Below are 12,150 nucleotides of genomic sequence, written 5' to 3'. Positions count from 1 at the left end.
ATATTTGCTACAATCAATACAATTATGTATCGTTACATATCTTTATTGAATTGCACTAAAAATGCATTCAGAAAACAACCCAGAAGCATATTAGGAACAGGGGGAGGGGAAATGTGCAGGACAGAGCCACAGGAGTCTTTTGCAGCGGAAACTGGAAAGAGAAATTATTCACCCAAATCTTTAACTGTTTCTGTTGCTTCTCTATTTTCTTTTCTTGTTAATCTGTTTTAGGGTAGAATCAAATCCATACTCTTCACTAAACAGTTCCAACAGTTCTACTTTTAAATGTCCTTGAACAGTTAATTGATTTTACATATGTTCCATGAATAAACAGGTTAACTGAATATGCATTCTCATGCAAAGTCTAACTTTCACCCAGGAAAGGAAACCAATTACCAATAAAATTTGAAAAAAGATACGTACATTTCACTGAAACTACCAGCTTTTAGAAATGGTGACATTGCTCATCACAGTAAAATAAAGATGAAACCAAAACAATTAATAATTTTATACAGAAAGATCTATCTAGAGTTTACTGTGCCATAAACCTTTCAGGGTGGAACCAAAATATTCGCCACAGCAGACCATCCAAATGAGACCCAAATTTTATTTCCCGGCAGCAGGTTGTGTTTCAGACTAGATAAGAGTTTTGACAAGATGCATAATGAAGGCTTTGAAAACCTAAGAACTATAAGAGGGTACATAAACATACATGGGAAGCTAAAACAACAGTCCACAGGACTAAAATGATACAATCTAATAAGCTTATCAAGACAGTCCATCCCAATGAACTTCCAAAAGTTTAACTAGATGAGAAACCCAATGGTCGAAAGAGAGAACCATAGCATGTGTAAATGCATACCTTAAATCTTCAAACAAAGAGTAAGATTTGAATACACTACATGGAATGAATCTCAGCCACCATTAAACTGGAAGTCCAAACCAGTCAACCTTCTTCTGATTCTGCAGATTTCAAGTTACAAATTGAAACATGTCCAAGATTTAAAGAATCATTTTTGTTACATAGTAGGAACACTTACCATTTATGGCTTCCATGTTATCTTCCTTATACACTCCAAGAGGCGAGCCATGCACAGACAAAAGCATCTCACCATGCTTTGGTAGCCTTTGAGTTTTAGGAGTCATGCCAACAGACAACCTGTGGGTACTAACCTGTGATAACAGACAGGGTAGGCTACTTCAGACCAGTGAGAGTAAGAAATTTTGACATTTAAAACACCCACCCAGAAAAACAGAACAGGAAATAAGACTGTCGGCACCAACATATGGAAAACCCACAGAGGATATAATGCTATTAAGATATATTGAGGATGAACAATCTTCCTCAAAAATCAAAATTGATTTATTAAACATATGATTACAAGTGCAAATTGTTTTATTTTCAGGGAATGTCTAGATAATGCTTATATAGAGAAATACATCATTATACAGACAATAAATATCAGACAATAAATTTTTCTCAAAAGCAAATAGATACCCAAAAAAAAATCCAAAATACATGTTAAGATGATGCACTCATTTGAATGAAGGATGAAATATGTAGAATAGTCAAGACGCTACAAACCCCAGGGGTTCGGAAGGCCTCTGGTAAACCAAGCATCTGAGTATCTGATTGCCCCTCCACAACCTAGACAACAAACATAAGTTCAAAAGGTCAAGAAACTGACAAAGTTGTCCTTTAAGTTTGAAGAGTTGAAACAATAACTAAAAAGATGGATGTAAGTGCACATACAAAGTCAGGAATCTGCAAGTTCGCAGAATCAAAAGAATTTCTTTTCACTGCAGGCAATCAAATATAACTCCTATGAGGATATAACAGCCACAAGGTGATCAAATCTCTATGTGCCTAACCGTTTAAATTTATACATACCGGCTTTACTTGAAAACTCGAATCCACCCAAATTAGGGATTACACCAGAGAAATCTGGATTATAAGACATGGACATCCGTTGTAAAAGCAATGCATGTATGTTTCTTTCATCTTCATGGCTCATGAACAAGTTCCCCTCTTTATCCTTCCATTCCACTTCAAATTCTCCGTCATTGTTATTTCTTACCAATAACAGGTTTGGTAAGTTTTCCTTGAAGAACTCTAATACAGGGGTCTGCAGCTGTTCCTCACTGAAATTTGAGCGAAGCAATCTCCACCCAGTGAGAAGGCGTTCAGTCTCCAAATCACGAATTGCCCTAGTAGCAGCAATTTGACGTTCAACTGTACACATCAAAAGCATTAGATGGTAAATAAGGATGATGGAAGAAAATAAACAATACATGCAAAATAATAAAATATACTCAATGTAGAAGGCCTCAACTCAGGAAGCTTTTGAGCCTCTAACCAGATTTTCTCCTAGCACAAGTTAATGGAGTCAGGAATTTTCTTATACAGATTTTCACAACCAAATGGGAATCTTAGGAACTTCCTACTTCCAGAAGACAACAGAAGGGTTCTTACAGCAAGAAAAAAAAATAGGTGAAGAGATTCAAAATTGATGAACAAGTCACAACACATTGAACAGTAGAAGAACCTTAATCAGCAGGAAAATGCACGCATGTACAAATTTCTGGAAGACGTAGCAACGCCAATAGAAGACAACAAAATTAAAACTTGTGAAGTTCTTTGTTAGGCATTTCTCCACCCAAGACATGATTGAATCACAGCAGAATAAACTAAGATGACTGTAACACAACAACAGGATTCAATCTGCAAGATTGATTAATTCAGAGTTAGCCATGTTCAGCCCATATGGAGATCAAGTCAAATTGTTGACAAGAAAACCTTCAATATAACATGCAACAAACAACTGTTCCTCTCCACCAAAAGTGAACAACACCACTTCCAAAAATTTAAAGAAGTGTATGCACCACAACTTAAAACAAAGAGTGAAATTATGGTGACCTTCCCTGACCTTTCTGACAATTATAGGAACCTCCCCTACATTTCTGATATTCATTCAAACCTCCAACTTTGCAGATTTTATTGCACTCAGCTATTAGTGTTTTATGGCTAGGTAACCACCTAATTTTAAATTGTAGTACTAAAAAACCACACTACCCTTGATAAGGTTGATGTTATCTTTTCTCCCATTAAGATAGATAGCGTTTTGACCTTAGCCCACCTTCTTCTTCTTAGAACACCACCATCCACCCCTCATGTAAGCAATAAACCTACTTCCATCCTTGCAACCCAGCCCATCACCAATCCCTGCAAAACCACCACCACCTTTGTGTAGGCACAGCTGCAACATGTTGACCAATATTTGATGGGTAGTTTTGAATATGAGGAACTCTCCACACTGTTCCACTAGGTCAAGGAGGGCATGATGGGCTCAACTGCTTGCTTGGGATTGATCCACTTTCCCCTTTCTGCAACTTACTTCTAAACCCCCACCAGCCACAATCATTGTACCTTCTATTTTTTGCTTTCTTCTTGCAACCTCAATCATACCACCCACTTGCAACCTGCCCTATCGGCACCCACCTTCCTTCTGCATCCCACCCATGTAAGCTGTCAGACGTTTGTTGCAGACGCTCGTGCATACTTTGTTAAAGCTTTTGCAGTATTTATCCAAATGTGCTGGATTTGAACGTTGAGGACCGACCCACTAAGAGGAATTTGTAATGGCTTTTTAACAATAAGATTCTTTGAGAAACATTGATAAGTTCATTTCATGCATACTATTTTGAATACTTAACTGGCTACATTTTCATGTGTTCGCAATCATTTTATATCATTTGACACTAATATTGCATGTAAATGAACATCAAATTCTCTCTCTGAATGTAAGTAATTCTGGTAACTTTATATTTATCCTGATAAATCCTTATTCAAATTTCTTATATGTGCGTGTAGTGAATCATCTCAGTACTTGAACTCCTTCAACAACTAGGATATGTTTGGAGTAGTTAGTGGAGACCTCACCAACCGAATTCTGAAGGGCATTTTTGGCGCATGAAAGAGAACCAACCAGGAGAATTTAAAAGACTTTGGAATCCACAGGAGTTAGGGCTCTACCTTCCTATTTGGAATCCTATTCAAAGACAGAAGAGGGGGAAATCCCGTTTTTTATGTGTTCTATCTAGTTTTGATCAAGTCCTTCATCGGGTGGTCATCCAACGTCTGATCGAGCTGATTTTTGGATAGGAGTTACGTGACTTCTTGCTATTCAAATCCAATAGTGGGTTTTTGTATTTGACCTCTCGAAGTCAGTGTGATTCATACGTCACCTAGCCAAACACTTCCTTGGTTGAGTAAGATAGGTAATTAGAGTGTCTCAAATTGTATTAGATTGAATCAAGGAATCATATCCCATGTAATTTAGAAAATCATACTATAAAAGGGGAGCAAACTCTAGCCATAGGGAACGAATTTCATAGAGGAGAAGCTATTGGAGACGTTTTGGGAGAGCCAGCTACTAGTTCGTGGAGGAGCTACTGCCTAGGCTAGACTTCTTCCTCTAGAGTGATGTTTCCCTTAACTTCTTCTTCTCTCTCGTAATGTTCTAAATTTCTGCTACTAGGGTGTAGATGGATCCTAATATGAATTAATTTATTGATTTCTCTCTTTCATGTAACACAATCCTTTACTCTTCGCTTTCTTCAATTTTGTTCTCAATGTCCAAATGTCTGGCCAACATTCATGAATTTTGTAGTATGTTTTCATGTATGTAACGGTGGAGAATGCATGCTAGACCAAGGGTTAAAGAATGATAAATTACATCTAACGCGTAATAGGTTAGACGACTTGTTCAACATAGTTTAGGGATTCTATGTTTCATGCAATGCATTGAATTGTATGCATAAAAGATAGAAGGGAGTTGGTGTGTTAGGGACCCTTAAGCATAACAAGTGGGGTGATCTGATTTTGTAATCTTGTCAACAAGGGTAGAGAGTAAATTGATCGTATGAAGGGGAAGGATTGATAATTTATGACATTTTTTGTGAAATCAAAACTCTAGTGTTTTCGTTAATTGATTTGCTTAGTGTTTCATGTTTGGTGAAATCAAAACTCTAAGTGTTTTTATTAATTGATTTGTTTAATGTTTTCATTCGTGTTTTTGTTAGTATAATTAGTAGCTAAACTTAGTTAATTCTTAATTTTGATCGATTAGATAATTAAAGGTGTTTTTAAAGTTAGTACGTAGTTTGACTCAACTTGGTCCTCGTGGGAATGATATCCCTCTTACTTCTATATTACTTGCGCGACCTGATGCACTTGTGAGTACAAATGCAACAAACATTACCAATCCCATTACAAGAACTAAAAACAAGATTCCTGACAATGTCCCCAATAGAGAAGCCTAAGAAGGGGGAATAAAGCCAGCAGATGCCAATGTCTATGGACTTGGGTTGTTTGTGCAGTGTTATATGGAGGCAAGAGAATTCGTCAAATGGGATTAGTGAAGGGGCAAGCTAAAAAGAGGTCAGGAGGGTCTTCTACGGCAGAAGGACAAAGAACACAGTAGGAGGCCGAGATGTGGCGGGACAGGAGAAGGGATTGGGGGGAGGCAGATGGAGAGGGCTCTCCAAGTGGTGTAGTCTACCTAGGGATGTGGCCTTTAAACCAAACGAGATTGGCCCAAGCAATTCAAAAGGGATCGAATGTGGATCCAAGCAAGAGAGGTGGAGCCCATCTTTGGAGGGAAGCTAGGCTACATGGTCTCTAGTAGGATAGGAGAGGGAAGAGGGAAGGTGGGAGGCTCAAGGGTAATAGAGGAAGGGGGAAGGGGGGGAGACCAAGAGCCTAAGAGGATGAAATGGGAGAGGGAGGCATCTATGGGATACCTAAGGATTACAAACCTTGAGCACTCACCAACTAGAAAAGGATTCCAACAGGGTGCCAAGGATCAAGCTTGAAGAAGATGGTAGATCCGTCTGGAATGCAGAGAGAGATCGCCAAGAGAGCAAGCAGCTGGAGGCAAAGGAGGTTCCTCCAAATCCAAGGGTGGTTGGGAAGGATAAGGGTGAACCAGAAAGTGTCACACTTGAGGAGGTGGGAGCATACCCAATTCGCCCAATTGAAATTTTCCTTGATGGAGGTTTCCCAAATGAGTTTGAGAAGGCCAGCAACATTGTAGTCCTTGATCCTGCATACTGTGCCTCATTCTGATTTTCTTTTTCATAAATGGGCTTCCTTTACTGCTTTTGCTTTTCATATACACCAAGAAATTTTCTTCACAAGAATCAAGGTTTTGGGTTTTTATATAGCCAAAGTTTCAACCTGCACTTTGGTTCTTTAGGGTTTGGGGTCTTTGCATCTTTTTAGATCACTAATACTGCTTCAGACTCTAGGTTTAGAGACCTTGAGGTCTAACTGCACGTGGGCTCTCATATTTGAATTTGTTGGTGCTGTTTTATGGGTTTAATGGCCTTAGATATTATAGGTACACTGAACAGTTGATGCTGATCAGAGGTTGCAGCTGTAGAACAAAATGAAAGAAATGTAAAAGGAAATATTGTTGGTTTCACCCATTTGTAGAAAAATAAAATGGTGGAGGGTAATGAGTTTGAAATATTAAGAAGGATTGAGGAGTAAAAGTGCCATCTTTTTTACTGATGCTGCTAGGTTCATGGGGTATATGAATAAATGTTGGAAATGCAAGCAAGCTTCATCAAATTGTCAGAAAAATCTGGAAAGGTCGGCTTAACTTACAAAACACACAATAAACCCCACCAATTTTCCAAAAGTCAGCACACAAGTGCTCCAAATACTTACCAACAAAGTTTCAGCATTCTAAATAAATTTTTTTGTTTTGAAGAAGTAAATCTTCCGCAGTTTTTTGAGGACTAACCAAGCCCAATCACAAGCCAAAACAGATTAAGGCAAAGAAGTAGAAATGTTGTCCTCTTTAAATATACTATGTAATGAATCACTAGATTGGGTAAAAGCGACTCAAGCCCTAGAATCACGCTGATATATATATACCTATTGCGTAATAAAGTGTTTTATGCTTGAAAACTGTATATTATATGTATCAAAAGTACATCCATGCAATTCTTGATCATTCCATGCATAACTTCAGATTCAAGAAGATACGCATTTGACTATAAGTAAAGGCAACTGCTAGGAAAACTAAGGAATGGGCATTCTCTTCTTAACTTCTTTTTTTTCCCTAATCATCATATATAGCTTAGGTGTGATGCTTCACATTGACCTTGAAAGTTATATGTAAGAACAAGGAAAATACTGCAACAGGTGGAATAATTGCTTCATAGGTTCACTATGTGTGGTACATTCAGAAATTAACATATTCATAGTGATCCTTATACCCAATAGCTTGACAGCTCAAAGTCAGATAGAAAAAATAATTTTGAAACATGCCAGGCTTGATAATTGAATCCAACAAACACAAATAAATAAAGTGGAAGGAACAATGGCAAAACTGGAAATATCCATGTCATTTTAATACCAATGGCCCTCCATTTCAATCACCAAGGACATTGATTGTGGTGGAGAAAAAAAAAACAAAAAGTGAAGCAAAGAAAGCACAATTAGGGTAAAAATGGAAGCTTACCTTCATGATCTCTTAATGAATCTTCTGGCATTTCAGCTTTTGTCTGTTCATGTGCATCAATTATATTTTTGGAAATTACTGTAGATGCTTTTGGCACATTTTTCTTAGCTCTTCGTTTTGCCATTGAATAGATAATATCTTATGGAAACCGGATTTGAGTTTTCGACAGTGTCTTGAATATCATGGAGGAACAATTACCTGCATAAAATAAATTATTTAAAAGAAAAATAGTTGTACTTGTATGTTGGGCAATTCTGTTAAATCAGTTTTTCTTTTCTTTTTTTTGTGAGGGGGGGTTTAAAGAATTCAATTGGCCTTGTCATAGCATAATTGTAAAAGCCTACAGGAAAACCACAGCACTTTAGATGGAAAATTAGAGGATGTTTGAAAAAAAAACAAGATTACGTGTGCGCTTTTCATTTCTTTTCTTTTTTATGAGGGGTGAGTGGGGGATAAAACTAAGTCAAGGACCTATATTTTAGGCACCACCTCTGTTCACAAAACAATCTTTTTATATCCTTACCTTTTTTCCATTGCCCACCTCCTTAGTTCCAAGTTCAAGGTAACAGTTTGCAGTCTGGCTTCAACTAGGCTCAAAACGAAAATATTTTGTGAAACTGCAAACTTTCAATCTTATTGCTTTCAAGGGCTAAATGGCCAAATTAGTTCTCAAAATTTCAACCAAATTCTATTTTGGGCTCCTTAAACCTAGAACAATTAGATTGTATAAATAAAGAAAAAATTTCAAAGACATCCCAAGATATATGGCAAAAAGCATAGACACTCTAGAACCATGCCAGACTGGCAATCGACCTTGTCCGTTTAGATACACTGGTAGGAGAGATGATGAATATTCCCTCATTAGTATTTTACCCAATCATGTATTTTCTTACCCATAAGACCCTTGACCTTCAACCTTGTTTTCTATACAAAACTCACCACCATGAAACCAAATCATAAAAATTAGATGAAGTTGAATGTTTTGTCTTCCTGGAAAATCTCAAAGAGGCAGTCGGGAAGTACCTGAAGAGAAATCCTGTATCACCTTATACCTGAAGAAATACAGAAGAAAGCAAGGCAATCTGGATTCCTTTTCTTTTTTCCTTTTTGCTAAAGAGCAATCTAGATTCCATGCCAAGAAATGCAGATAATTTACCTGCCCAAATTCCACCAATTTGAAAGTAATATAAGAAGAAATCAGAAAATTTGAGGGCTTGAAATCCGGATGAATGATTGCATTCCTGTAACAAACATCGATTTCAAGCTTGAACCATCCAGCGCTTTGGGGAGAGGAGACGAGGAGGATAGAAAGATGGAAGCTGAGGAAGGAACGAAAGTGAAGAGGGAAGAGAAAGGGTTATTGGTGAAACCCTTTCCACTCAGCCTCAGCTGGTTGTAAATTGCTTGAGACTGGGGATCTAAGCTCTAAATATCTCACAGGACAACTAAACGAGGCTATTGTGAAGTGGTCTAATCTCATTTCTTTTCATCGATGTGAGAGAAGGGCCTCTAAAAAAGGCTGTGTCCTACACCATTTCCTCTTCTCTTCCCTTGTCATTCCTTCTCATTTACACTAACTTGAAAATTACAATCGAAAGCATATGTTTTGGTTTCATCTTCTTGAGCGTTTCCCATTCCCCTTCTACTTTTTTTTTTACAAAAGATTCAAATTGAAGAAGCCAGATAAATGAACATAAGGCATAAATCTTTAGATACAAATGAAACAAGAGAAGCTTTAGCTATGTCAATCAATAACCCTAGATGAAAACTGAAACGGCAGATAATCAAAAGGAGAAACCAAAAGACAGAACATCACCCTAAAAGGGAAAAACTGACCTATTCCTGTATGAGTCGAAGTTTATCACCGTCCAAACCATTCAGAATAAACTTCTTCACTAAGCAATGGAACTACTTTGTGCCTGCAAACGTCTGAACGAGAACAGTAAAGATTTTTTTTTTTTTCCGCTCTTTCTTTTATGTTTTTTGGTTGAGGTTGTAAAGGAAAAATTTTGAAAACGAAAAATGGAACACCCGCCCAATACCTGAAATGCCAGTATTTTAAAATATCGTCCCCATCGGTAGAGACTAGAGAGGCAGGATTTTAAAGTCTCTGAACCAAAATACTAGAAAGTACCTAATATTTTGACATCACTTAACCAAAAAGAGACATTTTGATATCACTGTGCCTATGATATTTTGGACTTTGTTGTATTATTTTTAACATAATTAAAATAACATTTTTTTGGATTTGTTAAGTGCATAAAATTTTTCATTATTTCTTTCTAGGAAAGTGTTTTCTTTTTGTTCCACATCGAAAACTGAGAAGTCGGAATCCAAATTAATTAAGAGGTGTTGCTTGCTAATTTTGATTATAATAATAAAATATACTAATGCGTCTGCAATGTATGAGCGAGGACGGAAAACTGTCCAAGCACGCTCACGCGGCATGGACAGTGGGTTGTTTAGGCGCTTTTGGCACATGTTTGCATCGCTTCGAGCAAGATCAGATTTTAACCAAAATTTTCAATGCCTATAAATACCCTCTAGCTTTACAACGATGTGATATAGAAGAAATTCGAAATTCTCTCTATTCTTTGGTTTTGTCAATGTTTTGCAAAATTTGGAAAAACAACATCAAGTTGGGCTTCTTTGTATTTTGGGAGACAGTTGGCCGGTACCCAATAGCACCTTCTATGGGGGTGATTACATCTTAAGGATAATGACTATAGTAACATGTCTAGAAGTTCCAACTTTCTCACATTGCTCTCTCTTGCTCTTGATTAGGGGTGTCAATTTTCAACCCGAACCGTTAAAACCGGACTGAACCGGCCTGTTATAGCCCGAACCGGCCCAAACCGATCCTTAATGGGCCGTAATTGGGCTGAGGGTCCTTAGCCCGAACGGTTTCGGGCTGGCCCGGCCCAGTCCATGTGCGGCGGCCCGTCAGCCTGTTAGTCTTTTACATAAATAAAATAAAATATTAAATGTAATTAAAAAAAATTAGGTAATTTTCATCTGGACCCCCTGAGGTTTGGTTCAAGTCACTTTTAGTCCAGTTTAGGTTTTCTTTTGTATATGGCTCCCTTGTGGTTTTAAAAAATGATTAAATAAGGACAAGCTTAACAGAAACTATTAGTTTAATAATTTTTGTGACGAAAATACCCTTACTTTTTTTCAATTTATTTATTTTAGTTTTTTTTTCTTCTATTATTCAATCTACCAAAACAAAAAACAATTAAAAAAAAAAAAACTTTACAAAATAACTCTCACTCAAAAACGAGAGTGAATACGCAGGTTCAACCTTCGAAGCCCCACTGCAATGGTTGTTCTTCTCCCTTCCTCGGTTTCTTGCTGAATTGCTTGCACCAACGAACGATCGAAAGGCTGAAAATCAAAAACTTAGTCCTCCTCTTCGATCTCCAGTAATTTTTTGTTTTCCAAATCACCAAACATGATACAATACCCATCACATTTCAGAACTATAGAAACCTAAAATTCAAATCCAATACCCCAAGGTCGACAAGCCTGGTAAAAACCCTCTTCTTATAAATCCATCAAAGCATACATGAGGATGTCAGGGTTAATTGGTCTCAAATTTACTGGAACCGATACATTTTCTGGTTGAAGAAAGAACGAGGGAGGAAAAGAAGACAAATTTAGGGCAGCAAAGACATACCTTTACTATGATTAAAAGGGAGAGGTGAATCCAAGAAAGAGAAAACGAAAGACAGAGATGGGTACCTGAATGTAGATTCCTCTCTACGATTTTGAGTGAAATCAAGAAATCGCCGGAGTCGTTGCTGGAGTTGCAGAAGCAGGGTCAAGAGAGAACTCTTTCTCAACTTTCAAGTCCAAAACCGAAACAGGTTCTTTCCCTTCGTTTCACGATTTTAGCAGGCACATTTCTTGAGTTTTGTTCGATTTCTGCAGGACAGTCTCAATAATAATCTAAACCTCAAGGGTAAAGTTTTTGAGTGAGAGATATTCGTTTTTGAGTGAGAGATATTTGGTAAAGTTTCTTTTTTTTTTTTTTAATTATTTTTTTGTTTTGATAGATTGAATAAAAGAAAGGAATTAAAACAAATAAATCAAAAAAGAAAATAAGGGTATTTTCGTCACAAAAATGATTAAACTAGCCGTTTCTGTTAAACTTGTCCTTATTTAATCATTTCTTAAAACCACAGGGGATCCATTGCAAAAGAAAACTTAAACTGGACTAAAAATGACTTGGACCAAACCTCGGGGGTCCAGATGAAAATTACCCAAAAAAAATTTTGTATTGTTCAAATGTAATTAATGATCCAGGAATTTCGGTGTTTGAGACGTTGAGACTGAGTTTGAGTAGTTGAGAGTTGAGTGTTAACACATTTAACAGTTTAAGTTTTAAGTTTTAACTTTTTAAATTTCAAATTTCATTTAGTTTTATTATTTTAAAATTTAAAAGTCTTAATTGATAACTCTTAACTCTTAAGTCTTAATCTTAATAGTTAACTTTTTAATTTTCAAATTTCATTTAGTTTTATTATTTTAAAATTTAAAAGTCTTAACTGATAACTCTTTAACTCTTAAGTCTTAATCTTAATCGTTAACACTGTTTCACCGTTTACACATGATAGAA

General features: G+C 36.8%; 1 protein-coding gene across 6 annotated transcripts; it reads right to left on the bottom strand.

Moving 5' to 3' along the window:
• Positions 1-62: 62 nt before the first annotated feature.
• On the bottom strand, positions 63-11,485 carry LOC149002583 (translation initiation factor). Of its 6 annotated transcripts, XM_089137961.1 has the most exons (10): positions 11,274-11,485; positions 10,834-11,149; positions 9,369-9,461; positions 8,556-8,688; positions 7,533-7,730; positions 1,892-2,233; positions 1,754-1,800; positions 1,586-1,648; positions 1,041-1,173; positions 63-963 (listed from the first exon to the last, which is right to left on the bottom strand). In XM_089137961.1, exons 5-10 carry the CDS (start codon positions 7,654-7,656, stop codon positions 947-949), a joined length of 726 nt encoding a protein of 241 aa, XP_088994087.1. In that variant the 5' UTR covers positions 7,657-7,730; positions 8,556-8,688; positions 9,369-9,461; positions 10,834-11,149; positions 11,274-11,485; the 3' UTR covers positions 63-946. The 6 variants fall into 6 exon arrangements, with proteins under 6 accessions (XP_088994087.1, XP_088994086.1, XP_088994088.1 ...); XM_089137960.1 differs by lacking the exon at positions 8,556-8,688 and having other exon boundaries at positions 10,834-10,916; XM_089137962.1 differs by lacking the exons at positions 10,834-11,149; positions 11,274-11,485 and adding an exon at positions 9,575-10,777.
• Between the last annotated feature and the right edge of the window lie 665 nt (positions 11,486-12,150).

The sequence above is a fragment of the Hakea prostrata genome, chromosome 10 (assembly GCF_041222555.1).
Source record: "Hakea prostrata isolate BN-2017 chromosome 10, UWA_Hpros_2, whole genome shotgun sequence".
NCBI classification, from domain to species: domain Eukaryota; kingdom Viridiplantae; phylum Streptophyta; class Magnoliopsida; order Proteales; family Proteaceae; genus Hakea; species Hakea prostrata.
This window is presented reverse-complemented; position numbering and strand designations above follow the sequence as displayed.

Bases quoted from the DNA above. Each gene is read 5' to 3' on its own strand.
- LOC149002583 (XM_089137961.1), bottom strand. From the start codon at position 7,656: ATGGCAAAACGAAGAGCTAAGAAAAATGTGCCAAAAGCATCTACAGTA. The intron at 1,649-1,753 runs GTATGTGCACTT...TTTGTTGTCTAG, and splicing joins ACTTGCAGATTCCTGACTTT to GTTGTGGAGGGGCAATCAGA. The intron at 1,174-1,585 runs GTTTGTAGCGTC...CTGTTATCACAG, and splicing joins AGGCCTTCCGAACCCCTGGG to GTTAGTACCCACAGGTTGTC.